This window comes from Zootoca vivipara, chromosome 5 (assembly GCF_963506605.1).
Source record: "Zootoca vivipara chromosome 5, rZooViv1.1, whole genome shotgun sequence".
Classification (NCBI taxonomy): domain Eukaryota; kingdom Metazoa; phylum Chordata; class Lepidosauria; order Squamata; family Lacertidae; genus Zootoca; species Zootoca vivipara.
The window spans coordinates 34,504,354-34,523,456 of NC_083280.1; the positions used below are offsets into that span (position 1 = coordinate 34,504,354).

At 43.9% G+C, this 19,103-nt stretch overlaps 1 protein-coding gene across 1 annotated transcript in view; it reads left to right on the top strand.

The window, feature by feature from the left end:
- Positions 1-342: 342 nt before the first annotated feature.
- Positions 343-19,103, top strand: part of LOC118093904 (vertebrate ancient opsin-like) — an 89,309-nt gene continuing 70,548 nt past the window's right edge. Inside the window, exons 1-2 of the mRNA XM_035133750.1 lie at positions 343-724; positions 10,279-10,607. Coding sequence (XP_034989641.1) covers positions 343-724; positions 10,279-10,607 — 711 coding nt within the window. The remainder of the gene's footprint in view (positions 725-10,278; positions 10,608-19,103) is intronic.

Genomic DNA, 19,103 nt, shown 5'->3' on the forward strand with positions numbered 1-19,103 from the left:
GCCACAGACAATGAGTGAAGCAAGCAGAAACAGCGGTCTCCGCTTGGCCACATGGTGGAGCTTCGCTGAAAGAAATCCCGGTACATTTTAACTCATTGATGTTACCGTTCACCGAATTTGAAAACATTACGAGACAGAAGGAAAAGAAAAGAAAAGAAAGAAAGAAAAAGATGTAACACAGTGAAGGCTTCTCTATCTTCTTTTAAGGGTCTTGTGTGTGTGTGTGTGTGTGTGTGTGTGTGTGTGTGTGTGTGTGTGTGTCTGCTTAAGAGAATTTTCCTCTGCTGATCCTGCAATGCTTAGCCAGGCAACTGAAGGAGATCTGGAAGGAGCCTTACTGAGATGACTGTGCCGAGCATCAGCTCCACTTGCAGTGGTGTTAACAGTGTCTGGTGCAGCAGTAACGGTGGCGGCGGCAGCAGCAGCAGCAACCACAGATATGGCCAAGAGCATCATCTGAGTCCCACTGGCCACCTAGTCACAGCCATCTGCCTTGGCATCATTGGGATTCTGGGTTTCCTCAATAACCTCCTGGTCCTGGTACTTTTCTGCCGAAACAAAGTGCTGCGGTCTCCGATTAACTTGCTGCTGATGAACATTTCAGTGAGTGACCTGATGGTGTGCATTGTGGGCACCCCTTTCAGCTTTGCGGCCAGCACTCAGGGAAGATGGCTCATAGGGCCAGCCGGCTGCGTGTGGTATGGCTTTGCCAACACCTTGTTTGGTAAGTACCGCTTTGTTGTCCTGCACCTGTCTAGGAGCATGCTTCCTTCACTTCTTCTCTGTGGCTTGGACCCAGTCAGGGGCCTGCCTACTGAGCAGATCCCATCTATTGTTGCTAACTCGGTGTGCATTTTCTTTAGAAAGTCTTGCGTTATCTCAGAAGGAGGTTCAGAGCAGCTTAGGTCTCTGGGTGCTGCCTTACAGGCTCTTAGAGGTACTAACAACAAACTAGATCATAAAGGCCAGAGTTTGTAAAGGGGTTGTGGTACTGCTGGTGCTGGTTGGAGGGGATGAAGTTCTGTAAGTGTGGAGGACTCAGAGTTTGAAGGAACATAGTTGAGGGACACCACATTCCCTTTATTTACAAGTTAAGTGCATTATTTGGATGAGAGGTGACACGTGTGTGTGAGAGAGAGAGAGAGAGAGAGAGAGAGCGCACAGGTGCATAGAAGTACCAGAAGTCATATAGACCCCAACCTGATACCCTTCAGATGTTTTGGACTACAACTTCCACCAGTCCCAGCCAGCATACTCAATGGCCTGGAATGATGGGAGTTGCAGTCCAAAACTTCGGGAAGGCACCAGGATGGGGAAGAATGCTTTAAACATGCAAAGGACGCAAAGGTGATTATGGAGTGTAAATAACATAGTCAAAAGTATTATATGCTGGGAGCAAATAACAAGGATCGCCTATCATCTATCTATCTATCTATCTATCTATCTATCTATCTATCTATCTATCTAATCATTTCTCTCCATAGCTGCCAAGTTATCCCTTTTTTAAAGGGATTTTCCATTATGCTGAATAGGCTTCCTCGCGAGAAAAGGGAAAACTTGGCAGCTATGTTTCTCTCTCTCTCTCTCTCTCTCTCTCTCTCTCTCTCTCTCTCTCTCTCTCTCTCTCTCTCTCTCTCTCTCTCTCTCTCTCTATCATCTATCTATCTATCTATCATCTCTCTCTCTCTCTCTCTCTCTCTCTCTCTCTCTCTCTCTCTCTCTCTCTCTCTCTCTCTCTCTCTCTATCTGCTATCATCTAGCTACTATACCTAGCTATCTAGCTATTATCTATCTACCTATAAAGCAATGAAAGTTTTTGGAACTGTGAAAGCAGGACTAGGTTGAATAGCTGGGACTACAAAGAACCAGTTAAAAAAGGTAATGGAGCTGTATTCCTGCATTGACAAGTCTGCAGCTGTGCTTCTGTTTCAGTAAGGGAGTGCTGGGATTTGTGATTAGCAATAGTATGGCGAGTATAGGATAAAGGGGGCTTTAGATTATTATGGTAGGTGGGGAATGACAGCATGACTCTCTGATGGTCTGCTACAGTGTGAAGTTTTCTATATTCATTTTCAGGAAGTTAATTGCTATTTAGCTGGGTAAAATGATTATGAATAGGACAGTGAGGCTGCAGTCCTATGCACACTTACATAGGAGTAAGTCCCTATTAACTTGCTTCTGAGTAAACATGCATAGAATTGCATAGAATCTCAGTTATATTGTAGCAAAGTTTAGCATTTGGGGGCTTGAGTATAAGTCTAAAGAGCTGAAGGATGCAAATATAGTGGTACCTCGTGTTATGTATCATCCCCCTTACGAATGCTGCGGGTTACGCGCTCCACTAACTCAGAAGTAGATGCCCCTTGTTGCGAACTTTGCCCCAGGATGCGAGCAGAAGTCCGCTCCAGCGGCGCAGCAGCAGGTGCATTAGCGAAAGCGCGCCTCATGTTATGAGCGGTTTCCAGTTATGAACAGACCTCTGGAACGGATTAAGTACCTAACACAAGGTGCCACTGTATGGTTATGTATTTTGGTGTAGGATTGCAGCCTTAGTAACTTCAGTTTGGGTCCCCTGTTAAGTGTTTAAGAGCAATGTAGTTTTTTGGTTTGTGCTTTTGCCATATTTGTTTTTACCCACCCTTCTGTGGTTTGCTATTTTGTCATGCTACCGATCTCCTTGTCTTCATTTTTTGTCTAAAACTCAATGCAAAAATTCAGCTCCATTTGTTCCGCATCATAATTGATACCCACAACTTCCAGCATGAAGGCTACTGGTGAATCACTTGATGCTTCCGACCAGCTCCAATACGAAAATAAAAAAAACCTGCTAATAGTCACATTTATATTGCTCTGTACAGAGTGCACAAAGTTTATCACCCACATACTTCTCAGACATCCTTACAACAGCCTTACAAGACAGCTCCGTATTATTATCCCTATAGTGGAGAGTAGTGGTTGAGACAGGGAGAAAATGGCTTTCATGAAACTAGCCAGTATGTTCAGGACAAGAGATGGGTTTTGAACTGGTGTTCTTTAGTTTATTGCTCTCTCTTAAAAGCCACGTTGCACTCTTTCTCTCACACATACAGTTTGTGCTTCAGCATCAAGTGCAAAGCCACTGTCAGAGACAGGATATCGGTCGACATCAAATATTGTTGGGCTAACCCATATAGAGATTTCTGTAATCTGACAAGTTGCTCCTGAGTGAGGGTTGTTATGAAACAACAACACTAAATGTACACTTTGAAAAGACATCTGAGGCTCCTTCTCCTTTGCATATGTCATGTTTTCACAGAGAAACTGCTTGGCCCAGAAATTTCAAACTTTCCCCAGGTATCATTGAGAAAGCTTTTGACAACCTCTCCTTCTTGCCTGTATTTCAGATGTATTACGCTTCATTTGCAAGTGAAGGGTCTGGTGCTCAGCTGGTGGCCCTGAAGGTTTTGCTGTTGTTCTCCTTTAAGTGTGGCTTTGTGCGCTATGTCTCAGTTGTGCCTATCAACAATACATTCTGGCTGGATTTCAGTGAAAAGTGTAAGAGCCCCGATGGATCAGACCTCAGCTTCTATCTAGTCCAGCATCCTGTTTCCCACAGTAACCCAGCAGAAACTTGCAAGCAAGCAGGAGATGAGGGCAACAGCCTGTCCCGCTATTGTTCCCAGCAACTAGAATTTAGATATATGCTGCCTCATTTCTGATCCTGGACGTAATACCATACCACCCACTGATAGCTTTATTCTCCATGAATTTGTTGAAACATCATTTGAAGCCATTTTAGCTGGGGGAGCAAATTCCATAATTTAACTACACACACTGTATGAAGAAATATCTCTTCTGGCTTAAATAAAAAAAATTCCTTCAGTAGCACCTTAATGACCAACTAAGTTTTTGTTTTGGTATGAGCTTTCGTGTGCATGCACACTTCTTCAGATACAGTGAAATGGAAACTCTTCTGGCTTGTCTTTCATTCAGCTTCATTGGTTGACCATACGTCCTAGACACCTCTATAATGTCCTCCCATTACTCATTATTCAAGCAGCATCTACCAAAATTCTGCTTTCTGCACAAGTATTAAAAGCACAGGAGCTCTGCCTCTTTTGAAAGCAATTTATTAAATTTTCCAGATAAACACATTAAACACATTAAACAAAACAAAACATTCAAAAACATATACAACACACACAATTTTTTCTATTTACCAATTATTCCCATATCTCTAATTCCCAATGCTCTGCCGAGCTTTGACTTCCCTCCCTCCCCTCATTTGGTTTTCTTTCCAACTCTTATCTCGCAGTTCCTTATTACTTATTTCAAGTCATTTCGTAGGATTTATTTCAATCCTGCAAGTGTCTTTAAACTTCTACAGTTTTTTTCCATATAGTCCATGAGCTCTGCCTCTTTTGTATGTAGCCACTCTAAGTGTTACTTCATATCAGGGCTTCCCCCCCCCCCCCCAGCTGGAGCTCACCGGAGTTCAGCTCTAGCACCTCTCAGGTGGGTGCCATTGCCATTTTAAGAGAACAAGGGAGAAGTTCATGGTGAGTTCTGGTACCTCTTTTTCTAGAAAAACACCACTGCTTCAGATCCTTTGATCCTTGTTATTGCCTTTATTTTTCTGCTTTCTCCAACTCTGCAATATCCTTTCTGAGATGTGGCAACCTGAAATGTAAACATTATTCCAAGTGAAGCAATAAAGATCTCTATCATTATGGCGTTTATACCCTACTCCTCCTCTGAGGAGCTCAAGCAGGCATAGATGTCTCCTCCATCCCAGACATACTTTGTCCTAATAACCATAACCATAATCATAATTTATTTGTATCCCACCCTCCCCGGCCAAAGCTGGGCTCAGAGCGGCTAACAATAGGTAAAAATAGCAGTGTACATAAAATCTCACAGTCAATTAATTAAAATACATTCTAGAATCAGTTCAGAATCAAATTAATGGCAATCATCGGGTTAAACCTTCTGAGGTAGGTTAGGCAAGAGAGAGAGTCTGCTCCCAAAAACCACCCCATAAGTTTCTTGGCTACATGGGGATTTGAATCAAACACTCTAAGGATGATGCCTCTTTTCCTCTTTTTAATGCTATCCAGTTTGGTGGGCATAACTGCTTCTTGTGGGAGTGAGTTCCATAGTTTCATTATGTTCTGCATGAAGAAGCACTTTCTTTTGTCTCTGCTGAATCTTCCAACGTTCAGCTTCCCAGGATGCCCATGAGCTCCAGTGTTACGAGAGAAGGAGAAAACCTTTTCTAAACCCACTTTCTCCATGCCATGCATAGTTTTATAACCTTTTATAATTCTGCCTCTTATTCACTTTTCCAAAAGTCCCAGATGCTGCGACCGTTCTTCATAGAGGAAATCCATTCATACATTCCCTTAACCATTTGAGTTGCTGTTTTCTGAACTTTTTCCTACTCTACAATATCCCTTTTCAGGTGAAGTGACCAGAAGTGTGCACAGTATTCCAAATGCAGTCATATCATAGATTCGTATAACAGTATTATGATACTGGCAGTTTTATTTTCAGTGCCTTCCCTAATGATCCCTAGCATGTCCTTTGCCTTTTTCACAGCTGCTGCAAATTGGGTTGATGTCTTTATCGAGCTATCCGCTATGACCCCAAGGTCTCTTTCCTGGTCTGTTACCACCAGTTAACAGTCCCAATGAGTGTATATGTGAAATTAGTTCTTTTTTGGTCAGGCAGGCATCACTTTACACTTTCTTACATTGAAATGCATTTGCTGTTTATTCTTAATTTCTGCTTCTTGCTGTTTAACCAATGCCTGATCCACGAGAGTACTCCTCCTCTTATTCCATGACTGCTGAGCTTAATCAGGAAACTTCTAAGGCACAGTCAGTTGGGTAGCTAGAGATTTTATCTCTTTGTTGTTACTGGAGCACATAAGGAGCCAATCTTTGTGAGGATAGCTGAAGTCACCCGTAACTGCAACATTTCCTCTTTTGAATGCTTCCTTCATTTCATCCTTCATCTCAATATCTCCCTAGGCATTTTAATCAGGCAGATGATAGCACACCCACAGTACTAACTTAAAAACCCGCTGGTCCCACCCTAGCAATCTGGCAGCTGTCCGTCTGCAGTCCTGGGAGCAGATTAAGAAAATGCATATGTATCTTTTGAGAAGAAAAGTGAGGTGTGCCTCCAAGTTTAATCCAGAAAAAAGCAATATCTTTGCACATCTATAAGGTCAAAGTTTAACTGATCTAGATCAGGGGTCCCCAAACTAAGGCCCGGGGCCCGGATGTGGTCCAATCGCCTTCTCAATGCGGCCTGCGGACGGTCTGGGAATCAGCATGTCTTTACATGAGTAGAATGTGTCCTTTTATTTAAAATGCATCTCTGGGTTATTTGTGGGGCATAGGAATTTGTTCATCTCCCCCCCCAAAAAAAATATAGTCCGGCCCCCCACAAGGTCTGAGGGATAGTGGACCGGCCCCCTGCTGAAAAAGTTTGGTGACCCCTGATCTAGATGAACAAGGATGATTCCCCCATTTTCTTTTTTTGAAGCAGAGAACAAGTAGAGGTGGCCATTGCAACCCCAACTTTCCAAGCATTGGGAAGTAAAATATAATCAGGATGGTCCCCCCCCCTTTCTTCTTGTTGTCTGTGCAGACAGTCTTTTATTTGCTAGGATCTTTCTGTGAATCATGATTTCTACCCACCTTGTTTTCAGATGTTTAAAATAGTCATCATTTCCTCTTCACCAATATATTTTATTAATATTCCCTCTGTTTCTGGGAGCTCATCCTTAGGATGTGACAATATATTTCCTTTTATCAAATCAGCAGCAGAGCACAGTGGAGAGAGACTGCTATTCTCTTTCTAACGCCTTTCCATGCTTCTGATGCTATCCAGGCTGGCTCCAGCAGAGCATGTTCCTGTCCAGCCGGGTGCTCTGATTTCTGACCTAATCAAACGTTTTCCGTAGGTACACATTCTTATTTGGTTTCTGTTTTCAAAATACATTTCAAAACCAATCTCCTTCAAAAAGGTTTTTATGCACAGTTTCTGCACCAGGCAAGGATCTGCTTCCCGCTTGCCTCTCATTAGTTTCTTTGTTAGGAATCCAGGTTGCATTTTAGTATTTGACATTTAACCTTGATACCTTAGAAAGGAGCTAATGAGAGGCAAGTGAGAGGCAGGCCCCTGACTGCTGCTGGAATATTTCCAAGCAATTTAGAAAATGTTGCTATCCATTGTTGGTGTGTGTAGGTTTTTCTTACATTTCAGTGGCTGGAGTGGACTTGCTCAAACTTTTCATGCTCCATCCATATTAAAAAAAAAACTTTCAATGTAAGGGAAAGCTGCAAAATACTTGGCATACACCAGCATGGTGTAAGTGGTTAGTGTGTCAGACTAGGAAGTGAGAGAACAGGGTTCAAATCCTCACTCGACCATGAAGCTCACTGGGTGGCCTAGGGCCAGTCGCTGCCTCTCAGCCTAACCTACCTCACAGGGTTGCTGTGAAGAAAAAATGAAGAGAGGGAGAACCATATTCACTCCTCAGATGAAAAGTGCATAAATGAACTGACTAAATAATAAAATTTTGTTGAGTGGAAGAAAGTTAGGCTGCCCATCATGGTGGCTCATAGTTCAATCCAAAGCATGTTGACTCGGGAGGAGTAAAAAGGTAAAGGTAAAGGACCCCTGACAGTTAAGTCCAGTCACAGACGACTCTGGGGTTGCGGCGCTCATCTCGTTTTACTGGCCGAGGGAGCCGGCGTTTGTCAGCAGACAGTTTTTCTGCGTCATGTGGCCAGTATGACTAAGCTGCTTCTGTCAAAACCAGAGCAGCGGACGGGAATGCTGTTTACCTTCCTGCCGGAGTGGTACCTATTTATCTACCTGCACTTTTTGGCGTGCTTTCGAACTGCTAGGTTGGCAGGAGCAGGGACCAAGCAATGGAGCTCACCCTGTCACGGGGATTTGAACCGCCGACCTTCTGATCGGCAAGCCCACTAAATAGGTAAAGGTAAAGGGACCCCTGACCATTAGGTCCAGTCGTGACTGACTCTGGAGTTGTGGCACTCATCTCGTGTTATTGGCCGAGGGAGCCGGCGTACAGCTTCCAGGTCATGTGGCCAGCATGACAAAACCGCTTCTGGAGAACCAGAGCAGCACATGGAAACGCCGTTTACCTTCCTGCTGTAGCGGCACCTATTTATCTACTTACACTTTGATGTGCTTTCGAACTGCTAGGTTGGCAGGAGCTGGGACCGAGCACCGGGAGCTCACCCCGTCGCAGGGATTCGAACCGCCGACCTTCTGATCAGCAAGCCCAAGGCTCTGTGGTTTAACCCACAGCGCCACCTGCGTCCCAAAACTTTTGACGAGGATGGAACCCCCTAAATAGGTCCCACTAAATTCCATAGGACTTTCTGTCTTGTAGGGAAGTTTTTGGGATCACAGCCTCAGAAACAGCAGCTGAGGCAAAATATGGCTGCTTTCTCCAGCTCAGTCCCCTTCAGATATTTTCAATTACAATTCTCATCAGTCCCAGCTCGCACAGCCAATGGCCAAAACATCTTGAGGGCATCAGGCTAGGGAAGGATGACCTAATCAAAGCTCAAATGACTGCAGTGACTCTGAGGATGTGTTTGAGGGATCATCCCCTCCATTTTGAATGCCTGTGTGTGACTTGGAACCCGTCAAGCTGAACCATCATCATTCAGCCCGGACACTGAGGTCCAGCGCCGAGGGCCTTCTGGTGGTTCCTTCACTGTGAGAAGTGAGGTTACAGGAAACCTTTTCTCGCGAGGAAGCCTATTCAGCATAAGGGAATTTCCCTTTAAAAAGGGGAGAACTTGACAGCTATGGGTCAAGGTGCAATGACTAATGCACTTGTTCACTGGTGCAAAATAAGCCACAAAATATATAACAAATGCTGCAATCCTTGCACTTTCTTGGGAGCAAGATCCACTGAAATCAGATGAACAAAGCCCCATTCCTTCTCCAAGAGGAGCAAAAGGTCGGGGGGGGGGGGGATGCTAGAGCATTGCTCCATAGCTCCCAAGCATCATTATCCACCCAACAAATGGAGAAGCAAAAGTTGTGGCACACTGGGAGATGAAGAGGACCAAGGGTATGTGATTATCTCTGGATCTGTTGGATCATGGGAAGAGCTATGTCCACTTATTGAGTGGACATAGACACTACATTGCAATCTTTAGACATGAAAATGTGGAAGCAAACCTCTGCTGGTGCATGAGAAGAGTTGTTCTTCTGAAGACTATTTGGAAGAATAAGGAGATAGAAAGAGACTCTTTTGCTTCCATGTTGTGTATAATCTAAAACAGATGGGGAACCTGGTGGCCTCAGTGTGATGGACCATAATTTCCATCAGCCCCAGCTGGCATGTCCAGTGGTCAGGGATTGTGAGAGTTGGAGTGCAATAGCATTTGGAGCAACACACTCTTTATCTCTGTAATACAGGAACTTGCAGCCCTGGGTCTGGTAAGTGCCTGGACAAGAAAATGCTATTGTAATGTATAGCACCTTCAGTTTCATCATGGAAGAAAGGCAAGATATTAATGCAATAGATGAATAATAATTTACAAGAATTTACTGTGTAGTTTCTAAAAGGTCAAGCTAGCTACGAGGCCAATTCGGAATGCAAATGATCTCCGAACCATTGCTTTACCACTATTTGCATTTATTTACACACATGCAGGATGAACACAGATGGAAACACTCAACTTAAACAGGCTGTTTCCAGTCTGCCTCACATTGCAAGCCTTTTCCTCATGTCACACACAGACACCTTGATTACATCTTGGGAAGGGGAAGGGGAAGGAGAAAAGAGGCATCATCCTCTGTGATATTTGCTAGCCCTTCAGAAGGCCAGATATTGAGATTCTCAGCCAGCTATTTAGTTCCCATGGCAACATATTACCTGCAATTTGTCTCACAATAGTTTATGCCAGGCTCAACCTGGACAACTGGCTTGACTACTTCAGCAGTCCTATTCTTCTCGAGATCTCAAACATAAAACCATACCGGGGAAGAACTTTGGAGGTCACCTAGTTCAACTCCCTGCTCACAATAATATGATCACACAAGTAGTGATGAAACAGTAGACATGAGGCCAAGATGGTTCAGGAAAGAATTTGCTAATGGATGGGTCTCGTGGGCGGCTCATCTCTTTTCCACAAAGTGTTTCTTCAAAGCCCTCAAAGCCTTATTTATAAGATGCACTTGTTCGCTTAGAAAACAATTGTCCAAAATAAAACAAAGTAATCTGCTGTTACCTTACAGGTACGGTGTCACTTATATCGCTGGCTGTGCTTTCATATGAACGCTATTGCACCATGATGGGTACAACTGAAGCTGATGCCACAAACTACAAGAAAGTATGGATGGGAATCTTTGTGTCCTGGATGTATTCCTTATTCTGGAGCTTGCCACCACTTTTTGGATGGAGTAGCTATGGACCAGAAGGACCAGGCACGACATGTTCAGTTAACTGGCATTCACGGGATGCTAACAATGTATCTTACATAATTTGCCTCTTCGTCTTTTGCCTTGTCCTTCCTTTTTTCATTATTGTTTACTGCTATGGGAAGCTACTGTGTGCCATAAAGCAGGTGAGTGGATTTTTCAATCTTTTTGACAGAGAATTAGTGTGTTGTGTTGCATCCAAGGGCAAGTCAAAGTCAGATCAAGGTACATGCAGGTCCCACTTACTGAACACAAGGCTTTCCCGGGAAATCATTTGTTAGATGAGCATTTGCATGAGTCCACGGTTTCCATTGATCTCTATAGGATCATTTCTCATATAGCATTTGTCCGATCTCCCTACCCCCTCTCTCCGTGGTTTCTTCCTGAAATGACTGCAGCCAACCAGCAAAAGAGAGACAAAGGAAAAGCTGATTTGTGGATTTTTGTAAATGAGCAGGCAGATAGCTGGACATGGCAGAAACAAGCAGGACCTTGGACAGCTCCAAAGGGGCTCCTCTGGCTGAAACATTTTCCTCCAAAGATGCTATCTAAAAGGATAACTAGATCAGGCATCCCCAAACTTAGGCCCTCCAGATGTTTTGGACTACAATTCCCATCTTCCCCGACCACTGGTCCTGTTAGCTATGGATCATGGGAGTTGTAGGCCAAAACATCTGGAGGACCGCAGTTTGGGGATGCCTGAACTAGATCCTAGTGAAGTTTGGCAAATGCAAGTCAAAGTCAGATCAAAATAGGCTGGAGTGTGGTAGACTACCTCCTTGGAGGTACTGGCTAGGTGGTTAAAGGGCCCTAATCTTATTTTACAGTACAGTATTTGACTTCTGTAAGGCTGGGGAGAAAGAGGTACTCATCCTCTGAGTCAAAGGTGATGGCAGGCCTGTGCCCTTTAAAGGAAATGGCATTTCTAGTAGTCCAGAGTCATATGAATATTTTCCTTTTGCTGAAGATGCACCATGGAATCAAATGATTTACTGTATTTGAAAGAAGAGTCTTTATACGGGGAGCAAACTACAATTAAACACTACAAGGGCAAATGTAAAGATAAGATTGAGTCAGTGTTGGAGCATGAAATAGTCATCTGCATATGTTAATATGTCCATTTACAAGTATTGAGACTAAGAAACTATAAACTTGATTAAAAAGCATTTCCCCTCCCCCACCCCGAACAATAATTCCACAAACAATAACCACTGTGGACAGGTCAGTAAACTTTAAAGGCAACATTGGGAAGATGGACTAGAGAGCTGTCCTAATGCAGCCACAATCTTCACTCACCCCTAGTCATATTTTTTTTCTACATTAAACAGCCCTCGACTGTTTGATCAACTTCCACTTTGACTCCCCACCTTCATTTTGTTGCAAATTGACATTGAATTCATCAGAATTCATGGCCTTTTCAATTACCTTCATTTAGTATTTCTTTTTGCAAATGCCTTCTCATATTTCATAGCAAGCCGCCTTAACTTTGCTATTGTAACCATAGCGAAATGGACTTGATCCAATTTGGTTTTTTGTTTGTTTTCAATTGGTGAAATGACACACTTCACTGAAGCCTTCAACACGAGTTTATAAATAGCCTTCATATCTCCTGACGCGATTTGCCACTTGTATATGTGCATCTTTGCTTCCTTTTAACTTTACCATTTCATATCTGAGTAATTTCCCCCATAAAATATAAATACAATGTATTTGGATTGTTTACACAAGGTTGCCACCCACTCACATAGATATTGAATCCATTGCAACGGTTGCTGCTGTTACAAGTCGTTTGACAAAACTCAACCCCTCTTGATGCTACTTATGAAAGTGGTGGAAATGAATTCAATATTATTATTGCAAGTCATGAGCTCAGAAGTTGGAAGGATGAGTGCAGGTGGGGGAATCTCATCACGGAAAGATGAACAACAGCACATCTTCATTTGTTTTGAGATCCATGTGTAAATCCTACTTTGCAGAAGAGATTCTAGGCACTCTTCAAGTAATGGATCCTGTTTGCACAATGGGGCTCCCCCACCTTTGCTCTGCCATACACACCCTAAAAATGTTCTAGGGGTTCCCCAAAGCACCAGAGGAGATTTGGGGAGGGCATGGGGAGGAGCAGAGGGAAAATTCTGTTGCACAAGCACAAATACTTGCACCGAAGGGACATGTTAATTGGACACTGCCCTCCCATTCCAATTTCCTTTCCCACATTCTTGTAGGGTGGGATGGGATGGGAGGATGAAATCAGGAGGTGACTTCTACCTGCTCTGGCCCACTAGCATTCTCCATCCCTCTATGTGCTGAACTTAGCTTCTTTCGAAGTTTGGATCCAGCATTTGTTCATGGCAACCACTTTACAATGGTAAAGAGAGAATGGTAAAATGCTCTGCGCACAGAGAAGGGCAACAGAAATGGAGGTGCTCTTAACAATTATGTGATGTGTGACCCATAGACTTTTTAACAAAAAGAGCCGATAGTACTGCAGAATCGCAATAACAAGGCCATTTGGCAATAACAAGGCCAAACCCAAGATCCAACAGGTTGAGCAAGTTTAGAATAGGCTGTAACTTACTCATCCCAGCTCAGCCAGAGATACACTGGCATAAGTCTCTCAAGCTGGCTGAGCTGGAGCTGTGATGGCTTAGCCTGTGGAACTGAAGCCCGTGGAATTTACACTAGCAGGGGTGGGACAGGGCAAGGAGAGATTTAGGAACATGGTGGAATTTATGTTCGTAAAAAGGGTTGTCTAACTCTATTTTAGAGGCTGTGACCTGCTCAGACAACAGTAGCCCCACTGTTGAACAGAGCTTGGAATAGGGATAACTTACACCACTTTTACGTCAACCAGCTGACATTCTAACAGCTTCTTATATTTAGGATTGCCCTACCTGGTATCTTAGGGGTGGTGGTGGTTATGTTTATTAATTTTGTATAAAAACATCAGTGTATGCATGTGAGCCGAAAAGGAACACACATACAAACACACCATCTTTTACTCTCCACCCACACTACAACGAAAGAAGCTGCAAGCATGCTGTTTTCCCAGGGATTGTCTGGCAACGGCACATGAGCAAAGTCAAATGCAAAGTAGAACAATTTTCTGCATATTTGCTGAATGAAAAATGGGTGTTTGCAGTGCGGAAGAGGCAGGCTGCAAGACAGATAATGGAAAGCAGAAGATTCATGGGTGGGAAATCGTGTGTGTCTGCACTAAAGTGCATCAGCTATAGATTTTCTGAGTTATGTTCATTTTAAAGGAACACCCATTGACTTACTATTTTGGGGGGAAAGAAGAACCCAAAGACCAGCAACTAAATAGAATTGCAGAGTTCGTACCATTGAAGGTTCTACGGGGCCAAAACACCCCCCTCCAGCATCGTTTTCTGGAAAAGTCCGCCCAGTTATGAAACATACCAGGAACGTAGGACTGTAGGCCAATGGAGTTTCTGCAGATCGTTAGCAAGAAGCAAAAAAACAAAACAAAGGGAAAGATAAATGCTAACAAAATATTTTAAACTGAGATAGGATAAAGAAACTGCTTAATTGTTAATCTTGTTCACACAGTTGTGCAATTACAGGAATGAAAATACTTGTATCAATCAATTAACCTCTCATGCATAAATTGCAAAGAGCTTCACCTCATTCCCTTTCAGATTAACAAAATGCCTCTTTGGGAACCACGGTTTTGAAAATGAAATTAGATCAATTGTTTGTTAAGTGATCAGTGTGTTGACAAGCTCTTGTTCTAGTTTTCTTTTTATAATTGAGGCCCTAAAAATAAACACATTTCTGCCTTACGGAGAGTTTTAGTGGTTCAGCTGCTCAGGGGATTGTCCTTGGCAAATGAAGCTGAAAAGTCGCTATGTGGCTCATTTCACATGGTGACATATGAGAAATGGTAGATGGGAGCTGTGCCTTAAATGGGCCAGGGCCCATCCCCCACAGCTGCTCTTCTGAGGTGAAGAAAAGAAAAGGAGCAGGGATACAGGCAGAGGATGGAGGGGTCCTGATGCTGTTTTGCACAATGCAGACCTACAAGGTATGTTACATCAGGTGGGCCTAGATCCATGCCTTTTCTATTCCCTTCAGCAGGGCAACTTTATCTCTGCAAGGCCCAGGGGTTTGAGGTTTTATTTTTTAGCTTCTGCAAACTTTGGGATTCATTCCATTTTCCCAGTACTTCTCTGTTGAGTGGATGGTGCAATATTCAAAGAACTGAGTTTGCTATTGGTATATAAGATGATGATTGAAGTAACATGACAAAATAGCAGTTGGGAGTGTGAGCAGCACTAGCAGTAAAGTTTCCATGTCTCCATCATTAGCAGAGTTACTTGAGTAATGCAGAGAGAAAATCCTGGTAGACGTTTACTGGACTAACTGAACAAAACTGTGTGTCACTTAAGCAGAAAGAAATAGAGGGGTTTTAGCTTTTTTGACCGGCATTGCTCAGAGCAGGAAGACATTCAACTAAACATCTGCAAGAAAACTCCCGCACAACCTGGACAGCCTATCAGAGCATGTACAACCTCACTAAAGATCATACCATCTTCCTTCCCTGCTTGATATGCAACACTGCCACCCTCTTGGCTAGTTAACTTACTGACAACAGAATTATCCCTTAAGTTACACACTGAATGATCTCTGCTCTTGCACCTCCAACACCCACACCACAAATCTCCAGAATGCCCCGCCAACTTTATACCCTGCAACTGAAGAGCCATTTTTTGTTTTTTGTTTTTGGTGTGTTTTTAGGGCTGCTTCCAGTTTCTTAAGGATGCACTCAAAGATTCATTTTACTGACAACTAACAGAACATTGGTTTGTGAAATTATGGATTTCTGAGTGCCATTCTCCCTCTGCATGTGCCGCTACACTGAGCAAGACCTATTACTTAGAGGCAAAGGCCACAGTCCTATGGGAATCACACATTAGTCACCTGTAACCTGTAGTCAAAGTGCTTTTCTCTTGCCAAATGTGTGGGAAGAATTAGAGTCTTGTTACTATTAAGGGAACAGAGAATAGAGAATGAAGGAAAGAGCTACACCGGGTGATGACTATTCTGCTGCAATTTCCTATTCAGCTGGCAGCAACTATTGTGGCCCAGCTACTTACCTCTCATTTGCTATTTGCTACCCAGGATCTGTGCACACAGCTGTCTTATCCTCTTCTTCCCTGGTTCATGAGTACCAAAACAAAACATTTTAAATAATAATAATAATAATAATAATAATGTGGGAGCAGGAGGAAGGGAGAGATAGATAGAAGAGATGGTTAATGGAAAGGGTGCAGAAAAAGACAACCAAAATGGTCAGGAGACTGAAACACCCTCCCTTGGGGGATAGTTTGATGCTTTTTAGTTCAGCAGAAAGGTGAGTAGATGGAAACGCACATAGTGTGAAGAAAGCAGGTAAGGCTACATTTTCTCTCCTCTCTCATAACAGTGGAGACTGCTGTCATCCCCCAAGTTGTACCTTGTTGTACCTTGGAAGTCGAACCCACTCATGAACCAGCCCACACATGAGGCAAGGTGAGGCGACCGCTTCAGGCGGCAAGCTCCATAAGGGCAGCAGATCCCAATGTAGATCTTTGTTCCTGCTTTGTTCCTGATTTCAATCGTCACTCCCTGCTTCTTCCCTGGTGGGGAGAGGGCCGCCATTTTGTGGTTCGTCTCAGGTGCCGAAATGTCTTGGGCTGGCCCTGCATTCAGCATTGCTTTTTAAAACAAACAAGCACACAAGCAAACAATTTTGGGTGCGTGCACTGAGACACCCCCACCCCCATAAAAGCCAAATAGAGCTCAGCTTAAGGTTCATTTTCAAATTTTTAAATGTGAATAGCTGCTTCTCTGCCTCATATACTTTCAGTTTGTTTGCTAATGAAGACATGGAGTTTGGGTCATAATGTCCGTGCTTTGCCGCAGCTGAATTTAACTTCTGCATTGTCAAAGGGTTGGACACAGAGGCTTGGGTTTTAAGTTGGTCAATTTCTGCTAACTGGCCCCTCCATTATCATTGGCTCCTGCATCCTATCCCAAAGCGCCCCCCCCCATCCCTCAGAAGAAAAGGGGAGCAGGAAATGTCTTTTTCAGAAATGGAACTTTTTTCTGCCACTGATGGGAAGTTGGGATCTAAGCCAAGGACTCTACTATGCTGCACACTTTTCAAAGCATAAACTTAGTGGAAACGAATCTTCCTCTCCATCTGAAACTCCAATATCTTTTCTGCATCCAATCTCATCTGAAACATTAATTGACTGATTTAAAAGACAGAATCCTAGACTGGAACGATTTATCTATAAGCAGCAATTTGTCTTGCCTGACAAGATTGTTGGCTGCTTATAAATCCAGAGATTGCGTCTATTTTTTTCAGAAGCAAACAGCTCATTTTATCTTTATTTCACTTTAGTTGCAAACTTTAGGAGTCTGTCATCCAGTGGTCTGACGCAGAATAATTTCCTGCAACAGACTCCCTGGGAATACTAGATCAGACTAAATTACATTCATGCTATAATATATATACTCTCTAAAATGTTCAGAGAGAAGTAAATTGGTTTCATATACTTTCAGATTAAAAAGCTCACATTTTAAACTGCCCATTGGATTATTGCTATGCTTTGAGGAAAAGACTGGAATTTAAATTAATTAATTAATTAATTCTATTATTCCTACCTGGCCCATCTGACTGGCTTGCCCCATCCACTTTGGGCAGCTTCCAACATATATAAAAACATAATGAAGGGAGAGATTTTCATTTTCTTCCATTGGATTTCTAGAAGGAGACCATTTGGGGGGGTTGGGCTCTCATTAACTGTTTGGTTACTGTGAGCGATGTCGGCACACAAATAGCCAGTGGGAGCATTATGGTCAGAATCAATCCAGGTGTGATTTAACCATGCCAAAAACAGAAATGCTATTTTAGCTCAAAATATGCCCACCCATAGGCCCATCCTTTACTTAAGATGACTTGATGACCTCAGCCAATGCAATCCTATTGGCTAAACTGGGTCACTGCAGAAGGGCTCACTGGTATTGTGTTCAGGTGGCTGTAGCTATTATAACCCATAACCTTCATGAATTTGCCCACCGACCCTCTGGGGTAGATCTTTCCCCAATGCGTTCTCCTTAAAACATAACCAACTGGGAGGGTCCCTTCCTCACACATTTCTATACATCCATATTAGCTCAAGACAAGGCATTACAATATCGGTGGAGAGGTTGCGCTTGAGAACTGCCGCTTTCTTGTAGCCGTCATAGAGGCTGAAGGCGATGTCCCGATTAGTTGTGGTCCAGGAAGCCCGCAAGTCCACCAGGTGCAGCTGGTGCGTGTGGAAGACGTCATCCCCGTTGCGAAGAGGCAGCTCCTCCTCAGCTGTGCGGACACTGCGGCGCTGGTAGGCGAGGGAGGAGAGGCTGAGGAGGTGGGATTGAGGCTCTAGTCTCTTCGGGGGCGTGGGTTTTCTCCTTCTGGATGTTGCGAAAGTGGCGGCGAGGAGGCTGCAATTACTCATCTGCTTGACATCTGATGGAAGGGCGTTCCACAGGGAGGGTGTCACTACTGAGAAGTTGCTTAGCCTGGTTTCCTGTAACTTTACTTCTCACAGTGAGGGAACTGCCAGAAGGCCCTCAGAGGAGGAACTCAGTGTTCAGGATGAACATTGGGGGGTGAGGTGGGGTGGAGAGGAGAGGAGACAATCCTTGAGGTATACTGGGCCGAGGCCATATAGGGCTTTAAAGGTCAGAACCAACACTTTGAACTGTGTTTGGAAATGTACTGGGAGCCAATGTAGGTCTTTCAGGACCAGTGTTATATGGTTCTGGTGGCCACTCCCAGTCACCAGTCTGGCTGCTGCATTCTGGATTAGTTGTACAGTAATTTCCGAGCATAGCTGCCAAGTATCCCATTTTCGCCGGGAAAACCAATTTTTTCCTACCGTTTCCCGGCGGTCTCCCGTTTAGGTTTTTATCTCAATATTCTCCCTTAAATCTGCTTCTGCCGGTGGCCATTTTTCTGGTGCCGCTTTGCCCTTCTATTGGCACCAGAAAATGGCGCCGGCGGCGCCGGAAGTCGCTTCTACACGTGTCCGGAAATGCGTAGACGCAACTTCCGGTGGCGCGTTGCCCTTCTATGGGCACCAGAAAATGGTGCCGGCGGTGCCGGAAGTCGCTTTTACAAATTTTCGGTCATGCGTAGAAGCGACTTCCGGCGCTGGCGCCGCCATTTTCTGGTGCCCATAGAAGGTCAAAGCGCCACCGAAAGTTGCGTTTACGCAACCTCCGGTGTCGTGGGCTGCCGATCCCAGATTTTTCCATCCAGGACTTGGCAGGTATGTTTCCGAGTCACCTTCAAAGGTAGCCCCACGTAGAGCGCATTGCAGTAATCCAAGCGGGAGATAACCAGAGCATGTACCACTCTGGCGAGACAGGCTGGATCTAGACACATCAAAGAAGTGTTTCAGTTAAACATGTTGCAAACTTTGATATCGGGTTAGCAAAAATGGAACTCCACAGCTCCATCTGGTGTCACAGTGTTAGAATGCATAAACAACACATACAGTATGAAGCGCTTTTTCTTTGCCAATGTAGCTGAGTCCACACTGTGCGGGCTGGTAGGGTCTCAGCCGATGTACCAGATAGAGCTGGTT